This window comes from Oncorhynchus masou, chromosome 33 (assembly GCF_036934945.1).
Source record: "Oncorhynchus masou masou isolate Uvic2021 chromosome 33, UVic_Omas_1.1, whole genome shotgun sequence".
In the NCBI taxonomy this organism is placed as follows: domain Eukaryota; kingdom Metazoa; phylum Chordata; class Actinopteri; order Salmoniformes; family Salmonidae; genus Oncorhynchus; species Oncorhynchus masou.
Genome location: NC_088244.1, coordinates 13,871,096 through 13,891,183, shown reverse-complemented (window position 1 = coordinate 13,891,183; position 20,088 = coordinate 13,871,096). Strand labels below are relative to the sequence as shown.

General features: G+C 44.3%; 1 protein-coding gene and 1 pseudogene across 1 annotated transcript; both read right to left on the bottom strand.

Annotated features, from left to right (window-relative positions):
• Nucleotides 1–2,089: 2,089 nt before the first annotated feature.
• On the bottom strand, nucleotides 2,090–18,802 carry dhx35 (DEAH-box helicase 35). The gene is made up of 20 exons (XM_064956501.1): nucleotides 18,717–18,802; nucleotides 17,970–18,097; nucleotides 17,786–17,878; nucleotides 17,178–17,255; nucleotides 16,871–16,975; nucleotides 16,707–16,768; nucleotides 16,501–16,570; nucleotides 15,852–15,911; nucleotides 15,286–15,398; nucleotides 12,960–13,056; nucleotides 12,721–12,879; nucleotides 8,432–8,642; nucleotides 8,158–8,282; nucleotides 7,653–7,898; nucleotides 7,401–7,478; nucleotides 6,338–6,467; nucleotides 5,892–5,973; nucleotides 5,704–5,775; nucleotides 5,360–5,471; nucleotides 2,090–3,910 (listed from the first exon to the last, which is right to left on the bottom strand). Exons 1-20 carry the CDS (start codon nucleotides 18,775–18,777, stop codon nucleotides 3,872–3,874), a joined length of 2,121 nt encoding a protein of 706 aa, XP_064812573.1. The 5' UTR covers nucleotides 18,778–18,802; the 3' UTR covers nucleotides 2,090–3,871.
• LOC135528576 (U2 spliceosomal RNA) lies at nucleotides 3,444–3,533 on the bottom strand (annotated as a pseudogene).
• Nucleotides 18,803–20,088: the final 1,286 nt, after the last annotated feature.

Below are 20,088 nucleotides of genomic sequence, written 5' to 3'. Positions count from 1 at the left end.
TAGAAGACCCACCACTCTGGCTCTCTTTCCCCTCAGACTGGTCTGATAGACTAGACATAACATAGTACATATAAATTTGGGATATTGAAATGTCAATATGTTTGTTATGGTTACGTAAGACAGAAGGTTACTTAAGGCAAAGATGAAAGGAGGGTGGTTGGTCAGGGTGGACGTATGTGAACAGCTGGCAACCCAAAGGTTGCATGTTCAAATCTCATCACGGACAACTTCACAATTTTATCAACTGCATATAGCTTTTTAACCTAACACCTACATTTAACCCTAACCCATAACCTAGCTAACGTTACCCACAACAAATTGTAATTTGTAACATTTCAAACGTTTTGAAAATTCGTAACATATACGAATTGCCATTGTAATTCGTAACATACCATACGAAACATATCATGCTAAAGCAATGTTTTGGATATACATACAGAATAATACGAAATGCTGAGACCAGGTTGCCAGCTTCCCTCAATTCCCAAGAGTCGTGAGCACGCTCTTCCCGCAACTCTGCAAACTGATTGGAGCGCTAAGCGAGGAAGTCAGCCGCACTCTCTCATACTGTCATCCCAGAGTTTATTTACATTTCCGCTACCCGCTGTAGGGTTACTCTACCCACATTCCCTTTTACCGCTGTCAGAGATCAATCAACGCGCCAGGTAGATGCCTAAATGCCCGCCCAATATGAAATCATTTGTAACCTAATCAGCCAGACAAAAACAAACCAGGGCCTATCATCAGCCATGTGCCTACCACAATCTTCAATTGTCTAATCGGAGGATAAATTCAGTTGGTTACATTAGTAATTTAAAACACTCAAAATACCTGAAGTTGAAACAATACATCTCATTCAGTGTAATTATGAGCATTCCAGTGAAGATCGTCTTTAATGCCAATACAAGGTTGTTTCAAGAATTGTCAGTACATTGTTGGGTGAGTAGGGAAAACAGAAAAAGGGGTTTAAAAAAAACTGGGCATACTACATTATTAACATGCTGGCATTGACTCCCATAATAATACTTATTATATGCTTTAAATCTTAAATGGAATAACATCTATCAAAGGAAATACTGGCAGGACTGGAAACCATTCCAGATCAGTTTACAGTACAACACTGACACCTGCTGGACAAGTACACTACAGCACCAGTATTTGAGGACACCAGTAAGTTCACCCAGGACTCAGGTGTAGGATGAACTTTCCCCTAAACACTGACCTAATGGTCATTATAAACTGGGTTTTTCGAGCCCTGAATGGTGATTGGCTGAAAGCTGCAGTACATCAGTATGACAAAACATTTTTACTGCTCTAATTAAGTTGGTAAACAGTTTATAATAGCAATAAGCACCTCAGGGTGCACTCCGTGTTGCGTCGTGCTTAGAACAGCCCTTAGCCGTGGTATATTGGCCATATACCACACCACCTCAGGCCTTATTGCTTAAGTTGAAACCATTTAACAGACACAGACAAGCATAGTTGAGCCCATGACCATACGGCTTTATTTCAAGATGTGGAGGGATACAGCTGCTTATCAGAGTTGGGCAACTACAGACTACAGATTACACTGTGGCTTTGTGACAGACGCATCAAGATTCTCAGCACAGAGGAACATCAGTCATCTCAAAGTCAACTACATTTGTGCAAATCTACATTGTGATCTTAGCAGTGTCCTTAGACTACCATTTAACATGCAAGAGTATTTCACTTGTAGTCATTCTACTATTCAGATTGCATTGGATCATCTATGGTATGTAACTTTTCCAGAGTTCAGAGGCAGTTATATTGTACCTAGAAAGGACAAGGAATTGAAAGTTCAAATCATGCAGACTTAAGTCAAAGTAAGGACAGCAACCTCACTGTAATGAAAGCAGGTCCTATGGTCTTGTTTGTTTTCTTACTCTAAAGCTTTTGGAGGTCTTTTTTTTTACCCAATAATAGTAGCAATCCTAGAGAAAAACAAAGAAAATAAGGAAGAGCAAATCAAGACAGGAGCAGGGTTTGTTGTAATATACGGGGTGAAACATACTTAAAATGGGCCATGCTATCTGGTATCCTTCAGACGCCCCCTTCGGACGGACGCCCCCCCCCCAATTGAAGTTAAAATGTAAAATGTTAAGGTTAGGGTTATGGGTAGGGACATCAAAAGGAACCAAGATAGCAATGACCCATAAAAATGTGTGCCTTCCTTTCTGTTGAACATTACTGGTCTTGACACTGACAACGGTGTACAAAAGAACAACTGATTTATGCAAACCACAACCAATGGGGGAAACAGTGGTGGGACAAAGAGAAATGGCTCAAAAATATAAAATGCTTACATTTTTTAGGCTTCACATGCATCTCTGAATGCACTTATTCGTATGGAAAAATGGCACTTACATTTTTCAGGTTTGATTGCTTCTTTTGCACTTAAAATGCTTGATGGGTTATTTGCACATTTCATACCAAAATGAAATGTGAAATATGGTTAGATCATTTGGCACAGAACGGTTAAAAAGGCCACTATGTTTGAGATAGACAGTAGTAAAGAGTTGTAGAGACGCTGTCTAAAAGCAAAGAGGTCTTTTTCACAGTAATAACCCAGAATGCTACATTCTGGGTCCACACATCAAATCCTAAATGGATTTTCCATCTGTGGCACAAGCTTATAGATCTGTGCCACTGAGTCAAAACACTTATGATTGAAGATTGCAGGGTTCTCCAACTCTGGTCCTGGAGAGCCATTAGGTGTGCTGGCTTTTGTTCCAGCCCGAACACATCTGATTAAGCTAAACGTGATCCAGATTGAAGACCATGAGTAGTGGATCGATTGTGTTGAGGCTGGGTTGGAACAAAACCCTGCTTTTCCCGTCTCTCTCCAGGAGTGGAGTTGGGGATTCCTGTTCTAGAGAGACAAGTATTGGAAAAAGGAGACCGCTCGCCTTGGTACTACTGACAGCTACAGTAGGATGAGACGAGCACCCAGTCTAGGGGAGGAGCAAATTATTACAAAATAAGATACACATTTTTTGCACCCCCCCACCCAAAAAATTAATTACAAAATAAATAAACTTTTCACATCCTCACACTGTCTTCATTTATTTACCGCGCCATGCCATGATTCAAATCAAACCCCCCATAGCAATGTTTACAAAGCATCTTGGTTTTACAAATTACTGCACATAAAACACACACACAGATTATCTTAAACTGGAAGCATCTACCTGTGGAGTCTAGCTGGTGTTGGCAGGGATTTTATTTGACCATGGCGAAAAAGAGCTACTGCGTAAATACTACAGGGTTCGATTGAATTGAGCCCAAAGCCATAAAAAAATAACCATGGAACCAAGGACCAGGCATGGTGCCGTCATTCCCTGGCCCCGAGCCTGCTCTGTCTCTATATGTACAGGTGTGGATGGGACATGGTCTAGCTGGCCATGCTGGAAAGGACAGAACTATGGAGCTCTCCAACCATATTTATAACTATCAGACATTAAACTGATAAGAACAGATCCTACATTTGATCTAAGCCAAAACGCAGATGGGGGGGTCCACTAACCCTTCAGTAAACTCAGAACAAACAGCCCATTTACATGCTCATTTGTTCTGTCCCTTTCAGAATGACCCTCTAGTGACTGCCATGTGGAATGGGAAATAAATATATAATACAGATTTGTACAGGGTGATAAAGGGGAAGAGGGTATCAGAATGGGGATGGGGGGGCACAGTGTAGGTTTAGGAGGGGTGTTCTCCTTTCTCCTCTTCGGGTCTTACCCAGTACCCTGCTTCCCATGACTCTGTTCCCCTAACGCTGGTCCTCTCTGGGTGAGGGGTTGGAACCAGGATGTAGTGGTCAGAGTTATGAGAGGCGTGGACAGGAACCAGCTCAGAGGACCCTGGATCTCTTGCTGGTTAGTGACCCATGCTAACAGATGGGGAGAAGGAGATACAGACAGAGAGAGAACAAGAGGGATATAAAGTGAATCAGAGAAAGACTAAGATAAACATATATGGTAGTGTATTATTAGGATCCACATTAGTTGTTCCTGAAGCAGCAGATACTCTTCTTGGAGTCCACACAGAACATCAAGACTGTTCTATATGCATAAGACACGATTAGATCCAAAACAAGGTCCTGGACAGTTGTACGCATGTATACACTATATATACACAAAAGTAGGTGGACACCCCGTGAAATTTGTGGATTCGGCTATTTCAGCCCCACCCATTGCTGACAGGGGTATCAATTTGAGCACAACGCCATGCAATCTCCATAGACAAACATTGGCAGTAGAATGGCATTACTGAAGACCTCAGTGACTTAACGTGGCTCTGTCATAGGATGCCACCTTTCCAACAAGTCAGTTTCTCAAATGTCTGCCCTGGTCGACTGTAAGTGCTGTTAATGTGAAGTGGAAACGTCTAGAAGCAAAAGTGGCTCAGCCGCAAAGTGGTAGTTCCAAACTGCCTCTGGAAGCAACGTCAGCACAATAACTGTTCGTCAGGAGCTTCCTGTAATGGGTTGACATGGCCGAGCAGCCGCACACAAGCCTAAGATCACGATGCGCATTGCCAAGCATTGGCTGGAGAGGTGTAAAGCTCACTGCCATTGAGCTTTGGAGCAGTGGAAACGCGTTCTCTGGAGTGATGAATCACGCTTCGCCATCTGGCAGTCCGAAATCTGGGTTGCCAGAAAAAAAAAAAAACACTACCTGCCCGAATGTATAGTGCCAACTGACGGATGATGGAGGAGGAATAATGGTCTGGGGCTGTTTCATGGTTCGGGCTAGACCCCTTAGTTCCATTGAAGGAAAATCCTTTACGCTACAGCATACAATGGCATTCTAGATTTTTCTGTACTTCCATCTTTGTGGCAACAGTTTGGGGGAGGCCCTTTCCTGTTTCAGCATGACAATGCCCTCATGCACAAAGCGAGGTCCATTCAGAAATAGTTTGTTGAGAACAGTGTGGAAGAACTTGCCTTCCCTGACCTCAACCCCATCGAACACCTTTAGGATGAATTGGAACGCAGACTGCGAGTCAGGCCTAATCACCCAACATCAGTGCCCGACCTCACTAATGCTCTTGTGACTGAACGGAAGCAAGTCCCTGCAGTAATGTTCCAACATCTAGTGGAAAGCCTTCCCAGAAGAGTGGAGGTTGTTATATTAGCAAAGGGGGGACCAACCCCATATTAATGCCCATGATTTTAGAATGAGATGTTCAACAAGCAGGTGTCCACATACTTTTGGTCATGTAGTGTACATACATAGCCCTAGTGTGTGTTATGGGCGTGTTTTGTTTTTTACTTTCCTCAGAGCAAACAAGCGAGAACAAAAAGAGTAGAGTATTAGAAAGAGTGTTTTTCTCCTACCTTAGCCTGCTTGTAAAAGTGGGGAGCAAGCTCGACCAACCAGGAGGACTCGACAGCTGTGACATCACGCATGTAGTACTTCGAGGTCTGCACGACTTCATTGAAGACAACCCTGGGGGAAGACAAGGCAGTGTTCGACGCATATATCTAGGAGATTCATTCCTCTGAGATCCAGACATATTTGATCTATTCCAGAGCTAGAACACCTGATTCAGACAACTATTCATTATGCCCTTGATGAATCAGCTGAGCTAGTTTAGGGCTACAACAACATAGTGAAACCTCTGGGGTCCCCGGGGAGAGGTTTGAGAACCCTTGGACCAAAGTAAAAGCCAAATCCTCACCACTTCGTAGGCTTTTCTCCAAACAGCACGGAGTTTGGATGGATGTGAAGCTCTCTGTCATCCCGTAGAGTCCTGGGAAACAGAAGGTGTGAGGAAGGGATGAATTAACTGTGGAGACATTGAGCTTAGTCAAGGCAAAAGCAATGAGCAACAGACAATAGTGTTTCAGGTAGTTGGTAGTCAGTCACCTGTAGGATCCTGAGTGGTGCATGCGGGCAGCGTTGGCAAAAAACCCAGACACAATGCATCTCAGGATCACATCCGGGTCACCTGGACAAGACAAAAACCCAATTCAATTTGAACACCGTAAAGAGGTGCACATAAAGGATACAAACAGGACAGAAAATGTGGGGTATACACAATGTGGGGTATACACAATGTGGGGTATACACAATGTGAGGTATACACAATGTGGGGTATACACAATGTGGGGTATACACAGTGTGGGGTATACACAGTGTGGGGTATACACAGTGTGGGGTATACACAGTGTGGGGTATACACAATGTGGGGTATACACAATGTGGGGTATACACAATGTGAGGTATAAACAATGTGGGGTATACACAATGTGAGGTATACACAATGTGGGGTATACACAATGTGAGGTATACACAATGTGGGGTATACACACCTTCGCTGGAGGTGCGTGGCACCTTGAATTTATTCATGAGTCGCCTGAGCTGTTCTCGTACAGTCATGGCTCGCTGCAGACCCTTGTAGTTGAGGAAGTGTTCCTGACACCACTGAGAGCTCTTCTGGTGCTAGATGGACGAGGTGGGGGGAGAGACAAACCAGTTTTAGGTTAAAACCATTTAGGTTTCATTCCCTTTGGAAAATAACAAGGGTACTTACAATGAACAAAAATATAAACACAACATGTAAGTTGTTGGCCCCATGTTTCATGAGCTGAAATCCCAGAAAATGTTCCATACGCACAAAAAGCTTATTTCTCTCAAATTTTGTGCACAAATGTTTACATCCCTGTTAGTGAGCATTTCTCCTTGGTAGTCAGAAAATCCATCCACCTGACTGGTATGGCATATCAAGAAGCTGATTAAACATGATCATTACACAGGTGCACCTTGTGCTGGGGATACTAAAAGGCCACTCTAAAATGTGCAGTTTTGTCACAGAACAAAATGCCACAGATGTCTCAAATTGAGGAAGCGTGCAATTGGCGTGCTGACTGCAGGAATGTCCACCAGAGCTGATACCAGAGAGTTGAATGTTAATTTCTCTACCATAAGCCACCTCCAACATCGTTTTTGAAAACTCTATGCAAAGGAGATATGCCGCGCTGCACGAGGCAAATGGTGGTCACAACAGATTTCTGATCCACACCCCTACCTCTATTAAGGTATCTGTAGGCGTAACTGTATTCCCAGTCATGTGAAATCCATAGATCAGGACCTAATGAATTTATTTAAAATGACTGATTTCCTTATATGTACAATTTTTGAAATTGTTGCATGCTGCATTTATATTTTTGTTTAGTATAGTTTTCAGGAATAAAAATGCTTAGTAAAACTGATCTTTAGCACCAAGTCCTGAAAAGATATCAATCTAAAATGTTATATCATTCAGCAGAGTGCTTTGCTGTTCATGGACCATGTTCATATAAAAAGATTCAGGTTGATCGCTGCTAAACGGAAGGCTTCATTCCTAGCAGTGGCCCATACAGTGGCAGTGCCCACCTTGATGAAGGCTTCGTAGACATTGAGCATGGTGAGATGATCTCCTTCCGCCACAGCAAACTTGCGATGCTCCCGCGCCTATGGAGGAGGGAGGAGGAAGGGAGCAGAGAGAGAAACATGCAGACAGAGGGGGAGACGAGAGGTGATTAGGATGGTAGATGCCGTGCTTCCCGAAGCACAGAGACAGACATACAGATCTGCACAACAGAACATTTTAGACTGGGCATTCAACATGACATCTGCAACACTCACTGCTGGTTTCTTCTGATTGGCTGGCACCATGAAGATGTTTTGGATCTGCATCATGGCTGCTATGGTAACGATCTCCTTGGAACAGCCAAAGTTTCCTGACTCCAGCAGCATCTTGGCAAACATGGGGCTGAGGGGGAACTCTGCCATACGCACGCCCATAGGGTCAGTCAGACGACCATACTGGTCCAGACCCCCCAGGGCGTAGAGCAGCTCCAGGGCTTGGACCATGGACTGAGCTGGAGGAGGCTAGAGTGGGAACAATTATAAAGTTAGTTTAATACACAGGCTATCAAAGTTAATCATTTGTTGACAAGCAGTCTTGGTGCTCTTTTGAGTCAATTCACCATCTTTTAGAATCGTGAGCCTTTCACGGTGCTCTTAATCTTGTGTACAAGCATCTGACTCAAGCATCTGACCAAATTCAGAAAATGTTTAGATCCGAGTAAACCCAAGATTACAGCGTGTGCTCAAAACAAAGTACACACATTGTATTGGATGGACTCACAGAGAGAAAGCTGAATCGCAGCACGTTGTCTATGCCCAGAGCTTTGAGCTGTAGGATGACAGGGGCCAGGTTGGTACGCTGCATCTCAGGAACCGTGGACGCAGGCAACTTGTCAAAATCCTCCTCTGGAGCACACACACAGGTCAGAACACACACCACAGTACAGGGCTGATCTGAGACAGCTTACAGCTTTCTTGACACTTTCTCCCCCTCACCGATGGCCTTTTCCGATAACACACACAGAGACCCCACCCCCTCCCTCACACATACACACCTGTGTATAGTCTGAAGCACTTTCCGGCTCGGTTGCGTCCCCCTCGTCCTGCCCTCTGACTGGCTGAGGCCTTGGAAATGGGCGTGACAACCAGCGACTCGATGGCAGTGCAAGGGTTGTACGCCCGCAGCTTGACAAACGCACAGTCGATCACAAACACGATGCCGTTGATGGTGATGGACGTCTCTGCTATGTTAGTGGCCACCACCACCTTAGAGAACCAGAGAGAGCGCTTTAACATAGACCACCCACTCCTGTATATCCAATACAGGGCTTTTATAAAGCACATGCTTCAGCCACTCAGATCATTTCATCCTGTGGCAAAAGGTGTACTCTTCAGGAAGCTTAGCGTATACCCATGGTTGTCCTATGTCCAAGCGGAGGTATAAAAGCATTCTTTGCCATCTGAGGGCTTGACAAACTTTTTTTTGACACTTGTGCTTCAGATAATTAGGGGGAAAAAATTTACTTGTCCAAATGTTAAAAAGTCACCCTTCACGTTACCCCCACCCCTGGAAAGGGGTCTCCAACACCAGCCTGCGGGCCGACAGTTGGCGAACCCTGCTGCAAATGTTTAAAAAATGCAATTGGCAGGAAAACACCGTTCTCAAAAACCCACAGATTAAAATATCCATCAGAAATTAAGGGGAGATCTAATGATGCATCAACTAGCATGGTTTACTAATATGACTAGGATTATCATCAACTAGCATGGTTTACTAATATGACTAGGATTATCATCAACTAGTATGGTTTACTAATATGACTAGGATTATCATCAACTAGCATGGTTTACTAATATGACTAGGATTATCATCAACTAGCATGGTTTACTAATATGACTAGGATTATCATCAACTAGTATGGTTTACTAATGACTAGGATTATCATCAACTAGCATGGTTTACTAATATGACTAGGATTATGCATTTGGCTGCTGGACAATAAAAATACATTGATTTAAAACCAATAGAACATGAGAAAAATGCTGGTTTCAATGTCATATTAAGCATTATAAAATACACTACATGTCCAAAAGTATCTCATTCCAAAATCATGGGCATTAATATGGAGTTGATCCCCCCCTTCGCTGCTATAAGAGCCTCTCCTCTTCTGGGAAGGCTTTCCACTAGATGTTGGAACATTGCTGCAGGGACTTGCTTCCATTCAGTCACAAGAGCATTAGTGAGGTCGGGCACTGATGTTGGGTGATTAGGCCTGGCTCGCAGTCGGCGTTCCAATTCATCCCAAAGGTGTTCGACGGGGTTGAGGTCAGGGCTCTGTGCAGGCCAGTCAAGTTCTTCCACACCCATCTTGACAAACCATTTCTGAATGGACCTCACTTTGTAGATAGGGGCATGGTCATGCTGAAACAGGAAAGGGCCTCCCCCAAACTGTTGCCACAATGATGGAAGTACAGAATCATCTAGAATGCCAGTGTGCTGTAGCGTAAGGGATTTTCCTTCACGGAACCATAAAAAACAGCCCCAGATCATTATTCCTCCACTACAAAACTTCACAGTTGGCACTATGCGTTCGGGCAGGTAGCTTTCCCCTGGCATCCAATAAACGCAGATTTGTCTGTCGGACTGCCAGATGGCAAAGTGTGATTCAAAGAACAGGTTTCCACTGCTCCAGAGTCCAATGGCGGCGAGCTTTACACCTCTCCAGCCCAAAGCTTGGTATTGCGCATGGTGATTTTAGGCTTGTGTGCGGCTGCTCGGCCATGTCAACCCAATTCATGAAGCTCCCAACGAACAGTTATTGTGCTGACGTTGCTTCCAGAGGCAGTAAGGAACTCGTAGCGAGTGTTGTAACTTGAGGACAGAATTTTTACGCGCTTCAGCACTCAGTAGTCCCGTTCTGTGAGTTTGTGTGGCGCTAGCAGGGCATAAATTTGACGAACTAACTAGTTGGAAAGGTGGCATCCTATGACGGTGCAACATTGAAAGTCAGAGCTCTTCAGTACGGGCCATTCTACTGCCAAAGTGCGTCTATGGAGATTGCATGGCTGTGTGCTCAATTTTATACACCTGTCAGCAACAGGTGTGGCTGAAATAGCAGAATGCACTAATTTGAAGGGATGTCCACATGCATTTGGCCATGTAAAGTAATTCCCTCAACATTTCTATGGTCGTATTTTAGGCTACTTTGAAACAAGTTAAGACATGCTTCATAAAATAACATAAAACATCCAGGTTTTAAAACAAATCATTTTATGGTTAAATAGTTTCAACATGACGAACGCCTCCGCTAACGTGACCATTCGATCTGAACACTACCTTGTCTCGAGTCAACAGAATCAACTAGCATTATCTTTATTGTGTACAGGCTTCCTTCATTTTACTCTGTCATTTACAAGAGTATTGTGGAGTAACTACCATGTTGTTGATTTGATCCATCCTCAGCGTTCTCCTGTCAGCTATTAAACACCAACCTTTTAAAGTCACCATTGGCCTCATGGTGAAATCCCTGAGTGGTTTCCTTCCTCTCCAGCAACTGAGTTAGGCCCCTGTGTCTTTGAAGTTACTGGGTATGTTGATACACCATCCAACTTGTAATTAATAACTTCACCATGCTCAAAAGGGATATTCAATGTCTTATTTTTTAAATTTACCAATAGGTCTGACTTTAACTGACTTGTCCGGCCCATACAGATCCAAACACGACTGCTGCAGTAGAGAAATACATTTTATGCCAGCAGCATACCACCCTGCATACCACTGCTGGCTTGCTTCTGAAGCTAAGCAGGGTCGGTCCTGGTCAGTCCCTGGATGGGAGCCCAGATGCTTCTGGAAGTGGTGTTGGAGGGCCAGTAGGAGGCACTCTTTCCTCAGGTCTAAAAAATATCCCAATGCCCCAGGGCAGTTATTGGGGACACGGCCCTGTGTCAGGTGCCGTCTTTTGTATGGGACGTTAAACGGGTGTCCTGACTCTCTGGGGTCATTAAAGATCCCATGGCACTTATTGTAAGAGTAGGGGTGTTAACCCCGGTGTCCTGGCTAAATTCCTAATCTGGTCACCTAATAATCCCCAGTTTACAATTGGTTCCTTTATCCCTCTCCCCTGTAACTAGTCCCCAGGTTGTTGTTGTAAATGAGAGCATGTTCTCAGTCAACGTACCTGGTAAAATAACGGATTCAAAAATTATTATTTATGCTGCTGCTCTTGCTTTTCACAAGAGCAGCACTTTTTCTTGGTCAATCATAAGTCATCAAAGCGGCAATAGGCTACAGTCATAGAGCATCACTCAGTGTGAGGCAAAAGTTAGGAGATATCTAATCAGTGAACGATGGAATTAAAATGACAGAGTAAAAAGGAGAAGGATAGGCTACAACGACCAAGAGCAAAGAGGTAGGCAGGCTGCTACTTAATATTCTGAATGGAGTTATTTGTAACTAAAATGAGAAAGTGTATGAACTGCAGCATCAGTTAGCCTAGCTAGCTAGCTTAACTAGCTTCTCCTGGTTCGATGCAGTCCAAGACAGGTACTATGTAATCATATTTGATGATAAATAACCTAGCTATGGCAGCCCTTAGTCTATTATAGAGCGAGTCGGCTTGGTTGGTTGCCGTCTCTCCTCCCCCTCCTCCCTCACAGTATGCCCCCTCACCCGTCTGCTAGTGGTACCTCTCTCCCTCCTCGTGTGCTTTATCAGCTCTGGTTAATAAAGTAGCTTTCTGATGCTTTGTTCACCTGGAGCGGACTGGGATCCACCTCGGACTATATGGAAGGAGTCTAGATGTCCCCAGGTCCGTTTGGAACGGGTCTCTATATTTTTTTTAAATTATGCATATCGGGTCCAGGTGGGAAAGACCCAGGTCTATTTCAGAACCGGTCCAACTTTTTGGATCCGTGAAGACCACTGTGTGAAATCTTTTTGAAATCCCTGTAGGCTTTTTAAAAATGTATGTACATAAACTGTATTCCAATGTTAGCCTCTCTGATCAGAGTAATTATTTGATATTGGGGTGTGCGATTTTTCTCTCTCGTCCATTTAGACAACCAAAATCTATATTCTTCTTGTCCGACAATAAATAAATCCATTTGTTTTTACAAGCCTTTATGTTGGACGCTACATCTCTTCAGGACGCTGATAGTGATACATGCATCATATGCAGTACCACTAGACCAGCTCTCACCAACCCTGGTCCTGGAGAACTAGAAGATGTGCAGGCTTTTGTGCCAGCCCAGTAACAAAACAACTAATTTAACATTCCATTGATCGGGGTTGATGACCACTGCGTAGGGACATTGGGACGGAGTATAGAGGCAGATTGAAATTCACCTTGCGGACAGTAGGGGGCGTCCTCTCAAACACCTTCATCTGGTCAGTGTAGGGCAGGCCTGCGTACATGGGCAGCACCTTGAGGTATTTCTTCATGCCGAGACGGCCCAGAGCCCTGGCCTGCTCCTGGAGCAGAGACACCACCTTCTCCACTTCCTCCTACAGGACACACACAGGTCACACACAGGTAACATGACAACAAGTACCCAGTTCCAAATCAAACTGTAAGAGAAACACACCTGTCCAGTGAGGAAGGCCAGAACATCTCCATCATCCTCAGTCTCATGGATCTTCAGCACAGTCTCCACTGTGGCCTTCACATAGTCTGGGACTGGGCTGGGGACAGAGATAGGGGAGACAGTGTATAATGACTGGGCTGGGGACAGAGATAGGGGAGACAGTGTATAATGACTGGGCTGGGGACAGAGATAGGGGAGACAGTGTATAATGACTGGGCTGGGGACAGAGATAGGGGACACAGTGTATAATGACTGGGCTGGGGACAGAGATAGGGGAGACAGTGTATAATGACTGGGCTGGGGGAGACAGTGTATAATGACTGGGCTGGGGGAGACAGTGTATAATGACTGGGCTGGGGACAGAAGTGTATAATGACTGGGCTGGGGACAGAAGTGTATAATGACTGGGCTGGGGACAGAAGTGTATAATGACTGGGCTGGGGACAGAAGTGTATAATGACTGGGCTGGGGACAGAAGTGTATAATGACTGGGCTGGGGACAGAAGTGTATAATGACTGGGCTGGGGACAGAAGTGTATAATGACTGGGCTGGGGACAACAGTGTATAATGACTGGGCTGGGGAAAACAGTGTATAATGACTGGGCTGGGGACAGAAGTGTATAATGACTGGGCTGGGGACAGAAGTGTATAATGACTGGGCTGGGGACAGAAGTGTATAATGACTGGGCTGGGGACAGAAGTGTATAATGACTGGGCTGGGGAAGACAGTGTATAATGACTGGGCTGGGGAAGACAGTGTATAATGACTGGGCTGGGGACAACAGTGTATAATGACTGGGCTGGGGACAGAAGTGTATAATGACTGGGCTGGGGACAGAAGTGTATAATGACTGGGCTGGGGACAGAAGTGTATAATGACTGGGCTGGGGACAGAAGTGTATAATGACTGGGCTGGGGACAGAAGTGTATAATGACTGGGCTGGGGACAGAAGTGTATAATGACTGGGCTGGGGACAGAAGTGTATAATGACTGGGCTGGGGACAGAAGTGTATAATGACTGGGCTGGGGACAGAAGTGTATAATGACTGGGCTGGGGACAGAAGTGTATAATGACTGGGCTGGGGACAGAAGTGTATAATGACTGGGCTGGGGACAGAAGTGTATAATGACTGGGCTGGGGACAGAGTGTATAATGACTGGGCTGGGGACAGAGTGTATAATGACTGGGCTGGGGACAGAGTGTATAGTGACTGGGCTGGGGACAGAGTGTATAATGACTGGGCTGGGGACAGAGTGTATAATGACTGGGCTGGGGACAGAGTGTATAATGACTGGGCTGGGGACAGAGTGTATAATGACTGGGCTGGGGACAGAGTGTATAATGACTGGGCTGGGGACAGAGTGTATAATGACTGGGCTGGGGACAGAGTGTATAATGACTGGGCTGGGGACAGAGTGTATAATGACTGGGCTGGGGACAGAGTGTATAATGACTGGGCTGGGGACAGAGTGTATAATGACTGGGCTGGGGACAGAGTGTATAATGACTGGGCTGGGGACAGAGTGTATAATGACTGGGCTGGGGACAGAGTGTATAATGACTGGGCTGGGGACAGAGTGTATAATGACTGGGCTGGGGACAGAGTGTATAATGACTGGGCTGGGGACAGAGTGTATAATGACTGGGCTGGGGACAGAGTGATAGGGGACACAGTGTATAATGACTGGGCTGGGGACAGAGTGTATAATGACTGGGGACAGAGTGATAGGGGACAGAGTGTATAATGACTGGGCTGGGGACAGAGCGATAGGGGAGACAGTGTATAATGACTGGGCTGGGGACAGAGTGTATAATGACTGGGCTGGGGACAGAGTGATAGGGGACACAGTGTATAATGACTGGGCTGGGGACAGAGTGTATAATGACTGGGCTGGGGACAGAGTGATAGGGGACACAGTGTATAATGACTGGGCTGGGGACAGTGTATAATGACTGGGCTGGGGACAGTGTATAATGACTGGGCTGGGGACAGTGTATAATGACTGGGCTGGGGACAGAGCGATAGGGGACACAGTGTATAATGACTGGGCTGGGGACAGTGTATAATGACTGGGCTGGGGACAGAGCGATAGGGGACACAGTGTATAATGACTGGGCTGGGGACAGAGCGATAGGGGAGACAGTGTATAATAACTGGGCTGGGGACAGAGAGAAAGAGAGCGCAGACAATGTGAGGAGATGCTCAACTCAGTCTGTCCTAGGCTTGATTAATTCTGACACCAGTGAAACATTAAATATGTGGGGTGTGATCATATGTGACAGGTTTGGAGACAGAAGAGACGCTCAGAATTCCATGGAATACCTGACAGTGTAGAAGACGTCAACAGGGAAGGTGCGTCCCTCCACCGTCAGAATTCCACACGTGTCCTTGTTAGGATCTCCAGTCTCATTCAGGTTAAAGAACTCTTGGAATTTCTGCAGCCAAGGTGATAACATAGGAGTGGGTTAGATGTAGCCAGGTAAACAGGCTTTTCACTGGAATGCCTACGACAAAGGAGTTGTTTGTTTCTAAGACAAAATAGATATTTTATCGAAACTGTATTTGCAAATGTGAAATGTAACTGTACCTAAAGTGAGATTCGGCTGAGCTACACAGGGAACAGAATTACCAAGCAAAAATTGCTGAGCTGGCGAACATAAAAACCATTTCTGCACAAGACAACAAAAAAATACAGTCTGATGTCCCATCTGGCTTGCTGACTGACGCAGTCATGAGCCGACTGCATCTTCATCTGTCTGCACTATCTTGGTAGTACATTTCAGATGTCAGTGCACTGTGGTCTCTCATGACATCAGCTCATCTCTCCCGGTTCCTTTGTTGCTCTGTACTGAAGCATATCTGTCCATCTTAATGAATCAGAGAATCACCTTGGCATCCAGAGTGGCAGAGGCCACTATCAGTCGGAGGTCTCTGCGCTTCTTCTGAATCTAGAGAAGGATGAAACAAGGAGAAAGCTTGATTTAATTGATTTAATAGATTTCAGATGCATTGTTAGCCTAACTGAATGCATGGTCAGTGGAAATACATTACAGTGAAGTAGATAGAGCTGTTAAAGCTGTGAATCCTTAGTTGCTACACACATTTCATGACTTCTAAATTAAACATACGCCCATTGATTCTTGAAGAACATAACTTATAAATGCCCAATGAGCTTAGTACAAACGGCCGTACCCAATCAGAAACGCAAAATATAAGCTTGTTATACTCCAATATTTATTTATTTTATTTCACCTTCCTTTAATTTAACCAGGTAGGCTAGTTGAGAACAAGTTCTCATTTACAACTTCGACCTGGCCAAGATAAAGCAAAGCAGTCAATATAACATTGCATAGCCTCATAACTCATGTTTTTATATCATGGATGGTCAGTCCTCTGATCCATAGCTGTGGCTTTGAGTTTAAGGGTGGTTTCATTCCTCCATCCCTCAGCTTTTTACCAGAACATAGGCAAGGTAAACACTTTGCTATCGTTTCAATTAAGGATTCCAGCATTAACGGAGACATGCATAGAAGCTACCTTCTTTAGCAGGCCGATGGCTATGTCCGTGTAAAGGGTTCTTTCATGGGCCTCGTCGAGCATTAGGACACTGAGGAGGAAAGATAGACAGACAGACCCCTGGGGTTAAAACAGGATGAACCCAGACTATGAATCCACCATTGATATTCAGTCTGAGGCTAGTATTGCGTAGTCAATACTAGGTCAGTTTATTACAAGTTATTCACCTGTACTTCTTCAGTAGAGGATCAGCCATCATCTCTCTCACCAGCATCCCATCTGTCAGGAACTGAGAGAGAAAGAGAAAATTCACATAAGGAAAACAGCCAACAAAAGGAATTTATGGTACCACTGTGTGTCAGGGGACATGGCGGCAGGCTGAGTGTAGTACCTTAATGCGGGTGGCATGGGGGTCAGAGCAGTCATCAAAGCGAATGGTATAGCCCACCTCATGCCCCAACAGGGCTCCACGCTCTTCTGCCAAACGATTGGCTACCTGACAGGAAGAGAGGGGAAACAACCTCAGTCAGGCAGAACTGTGTTAAAAAAGTGCCAAAATACAGTTATTTTAATGAAGTTATATCATTTTTTGCAACTCGTTAAAATGATAAAAGGGGACTATTTGATATTCAGGGCAGTAAGCGGTCCAAAGGGCCAGCAGAGCTTAAGGAGAATGTGAGGGAGATAGGAGTACTTACTGAGATAGCAGCCACTCTACGAGGCTGTGTCACACCAATCACCTTCCCCTCAGCTGCCCAGCCAGCCTCCAGCAAATACTGAGGTGGAGAAAGAAAGGAAGGGGTAAGAGAGAGGGGAAGAGTTGGATGCAGAAGAGCAAGAGAAAGACAGAGGACAAGGGGGAGTGAGAGAGAAAGAGAGCGAGGGGCATCAATATAAAGTCTAGGACAGCCTACTCAGCAGAAATTAAGTCCCACTTGATTTGCTCCGAACCCTGGTTGCATAGAAGAGAAAATGGCTAGTAAGCAGTGGACAAGGTCACTCTTCCGCTCCGTAAGAAGGAAGCTGTGTGAAGGGTATCAGTCCACTGCTGCAGTGTCCTGCCTGGAGGCTGTTCTACTGGCTGGAAAAAAACTCAGCTTCGCTAGTGGACGACTGGGGTGTCCATAGTATTCTCCACAGTAATGAGTCAAGTGTTCCCCAACCCCAACTTCTATATTAATCTGTCCTACTTCATGAGAATGGTCCAAATCCTTCATATTAAGTTAGAACTAGCCAGATATGAACTGCTGCTTGAGCCAACTCTGTCGTTGTCAAGCCTGGCTACTGTATATTAGCTTATCCAAACCTGGGGGATCTGTGTAGTCTTCCCACATCCTGTCTCTCCTACGATGATCACTGTCTGGTAACTCTCCACCAAGTAAAGGATGTTGTTTCTGTGCTGAAAACAACATGGCAGACATGTCAACAGGGCTCATATGATTTAGTAGAAACAATAAAAAACACTTTACTAATGAGAGTTGATGAGCAACCTTGAAAACAGGAAGTTTCTGTCGCTGCTTCTCGATGGACAGCGCGGTGTGAGGGTTGAAAATGATGGGGGAGCCTGTCGTTTCTGTCGTGACATGCCGCTCCTCCGATATCCCGGGGGCCTCCGAACCTTAGACACAGACGATGTAGTATAATCAAAGATCGGCGTAAATTCATGATCAACCATAATCAACGTCGCAATGAAACAAATACAACATTGATAAAATAACCTAATACCACAGATTGTTTCTCTGCATAGTGAAATGCTGCTGACAGCTTGGATTCAGCTAACGTTTACATAACTAACGCCTGATATGATGACATGCCAATATAGCTATAGATATATTGTTACTGCAAAGGGACGTGCAAAATCCTCCTTATGCATAACCGAGCGGGAACCGAATGATAGTAACTAGCTAGCTAGTTAGCTACACCCCTTTACATCCTAGCCAACGTGGCTTGACAACGTATATTTTGTCATGTTGTGAAACTTAAATACGTTCACAATCCTCAAGATAGCAGTAACTAATTACTAACGTTACCTAGTTAACGTTATAACTAGCTAGTATCAATGACAATGGACCACAGTAGTAACGTTAGCGATCATAACACAACGCAGGCGGGAAAAAACGTTGATTATCTGCAATAAATGTCTTACGCACTAATTCACATGCACAAATTAATACACTTTTTACGTGAAACGACTAAATGCATGCAATCATTGTCTAATTTAACAATATTGCGCTTACCCGGTTTCCAAAATTTCATCGTGGAGAGGGGGGCCGCCATCTTGGCTTCCACGTCACACATTCTTTTCTAGCCTAAAGGTGCGTTCAACGCAACTGAGAACAAGGAAAAATACGAGGTCAAATCATGACGTCAGTGATCTTCAGGTCAGAAAGTGGGAGCTCAAGCAAGATGCCCGAGTTTATGACTTGGAATTACGAGTTGGATGACCGTTCAAAACCATTTTTCCAGGTTGTGCGCGTTTTTACGAGTTCCCAGTTGTCTTGAACGCACTGAGGTCGATGTCGGAGATTTCGATTTCCGAGTACCCAGTTCCTAGTTGTCTTGAACGCGGCATAAAAAATGCGAGAAAAAAAACATAAAACGCCGTGTTATGAGTATGACGTCATGTTTACGGCGCGATTCCTTGAGTGTTTATTATTTTGACCACAATATGGCACAAATGACCATGGGTTAAAGTCAATGCTTTATGCTATATATATAACATTTTTTAAATGAGTTATGCAGTACATACCTGCCTTGAGAAAGTATTCATCATACCCTTAGACTTATTTCACATTTTATTGTTAAAGCATGAAGATTTTTTTCTCAACCATCTACACACAATACCCCATAATGACAAAGTGAAAACATGTTTTTAGAGCTTTTTTCAAATTGATTGAAAATGAAATACAGATTTATCTCATGAACATAAGTATTCACACCCCTGAGTCAATACATGTTAGAATCACCTTTGGCAGTGATTACAGCTATGAGTCTTTCTGGGTAAGTCACTAAGAACTCTGCACACCTGGATTGTATAATATTATTTTTTTAATTCTTCAAGCTCTGTCAAGCAGTGGCGGACTTACCAGTAGCCAAAAGAGGCAATTGCCTCAGGGCTCACATCATCAAGGGGCCTCCTGAGCTGGGCATAATTTAAAAATAATAATATTAGCAATCATTTAAAAAAATACATTTTCTCAGCTTGAGAACCCCCATGCTCTGCTCGAGGCCTTCCACTCGAGACCACTGTCCAGGTTAATGAGGCCACATTGTTGACAAAAAAAGGCCCCCCAAAAAGTTTGTGAATCCATACAGCCGAATAATAATTCATAATAGATCAATATATATTTCCATAACTTTTTTTTAATTCATTTTTTATTTTATTTAACGAGGTAAGTCAGTGAAGAACAAATTCTTATTTAAAATGATGGCCTACCAGAAGGCAAAAAGCCTCCTGCAGGGTCAGGGGCTGGTATTAACAATAACAAATAAAATAAAAATATAGGACAAAACACACATCACGACAAGAGAGACACAATAGCACTACATAAAGAGAGACCTAAGACAACAACATAAGATGGCAGCAACACATCAAAACACAGCATGGTA

What these genes read in the sequence shown, in the direction of transcription:
- dhx35 (XM_064956501.1), bottom strand. Translation starts at nt 18,777, where the DNA reads ATGTGTGACGTGGAAGCCAAGATGGCGGCCCCCCTCTCCACGATGAAA. An exon ending in CCATCGGCCTGCTAAAGAAG is followed by an intron (nt 15,912 to 16,500) that starts GTAGCTTCTATG and finishes ATCCTTCTCTAG; the next exon opens with ATTCAGAAGAAGCGCAGAGA. An exon ending in CCAATCAGAAGAAACCAGCA is followed by an intron (nt 7,479 to 7,652) that starts GTGAGTGTTGCA and finishes CCTCCTCCATAG; the next exon opens with GCGCGGGAGCATCGCAAGTT.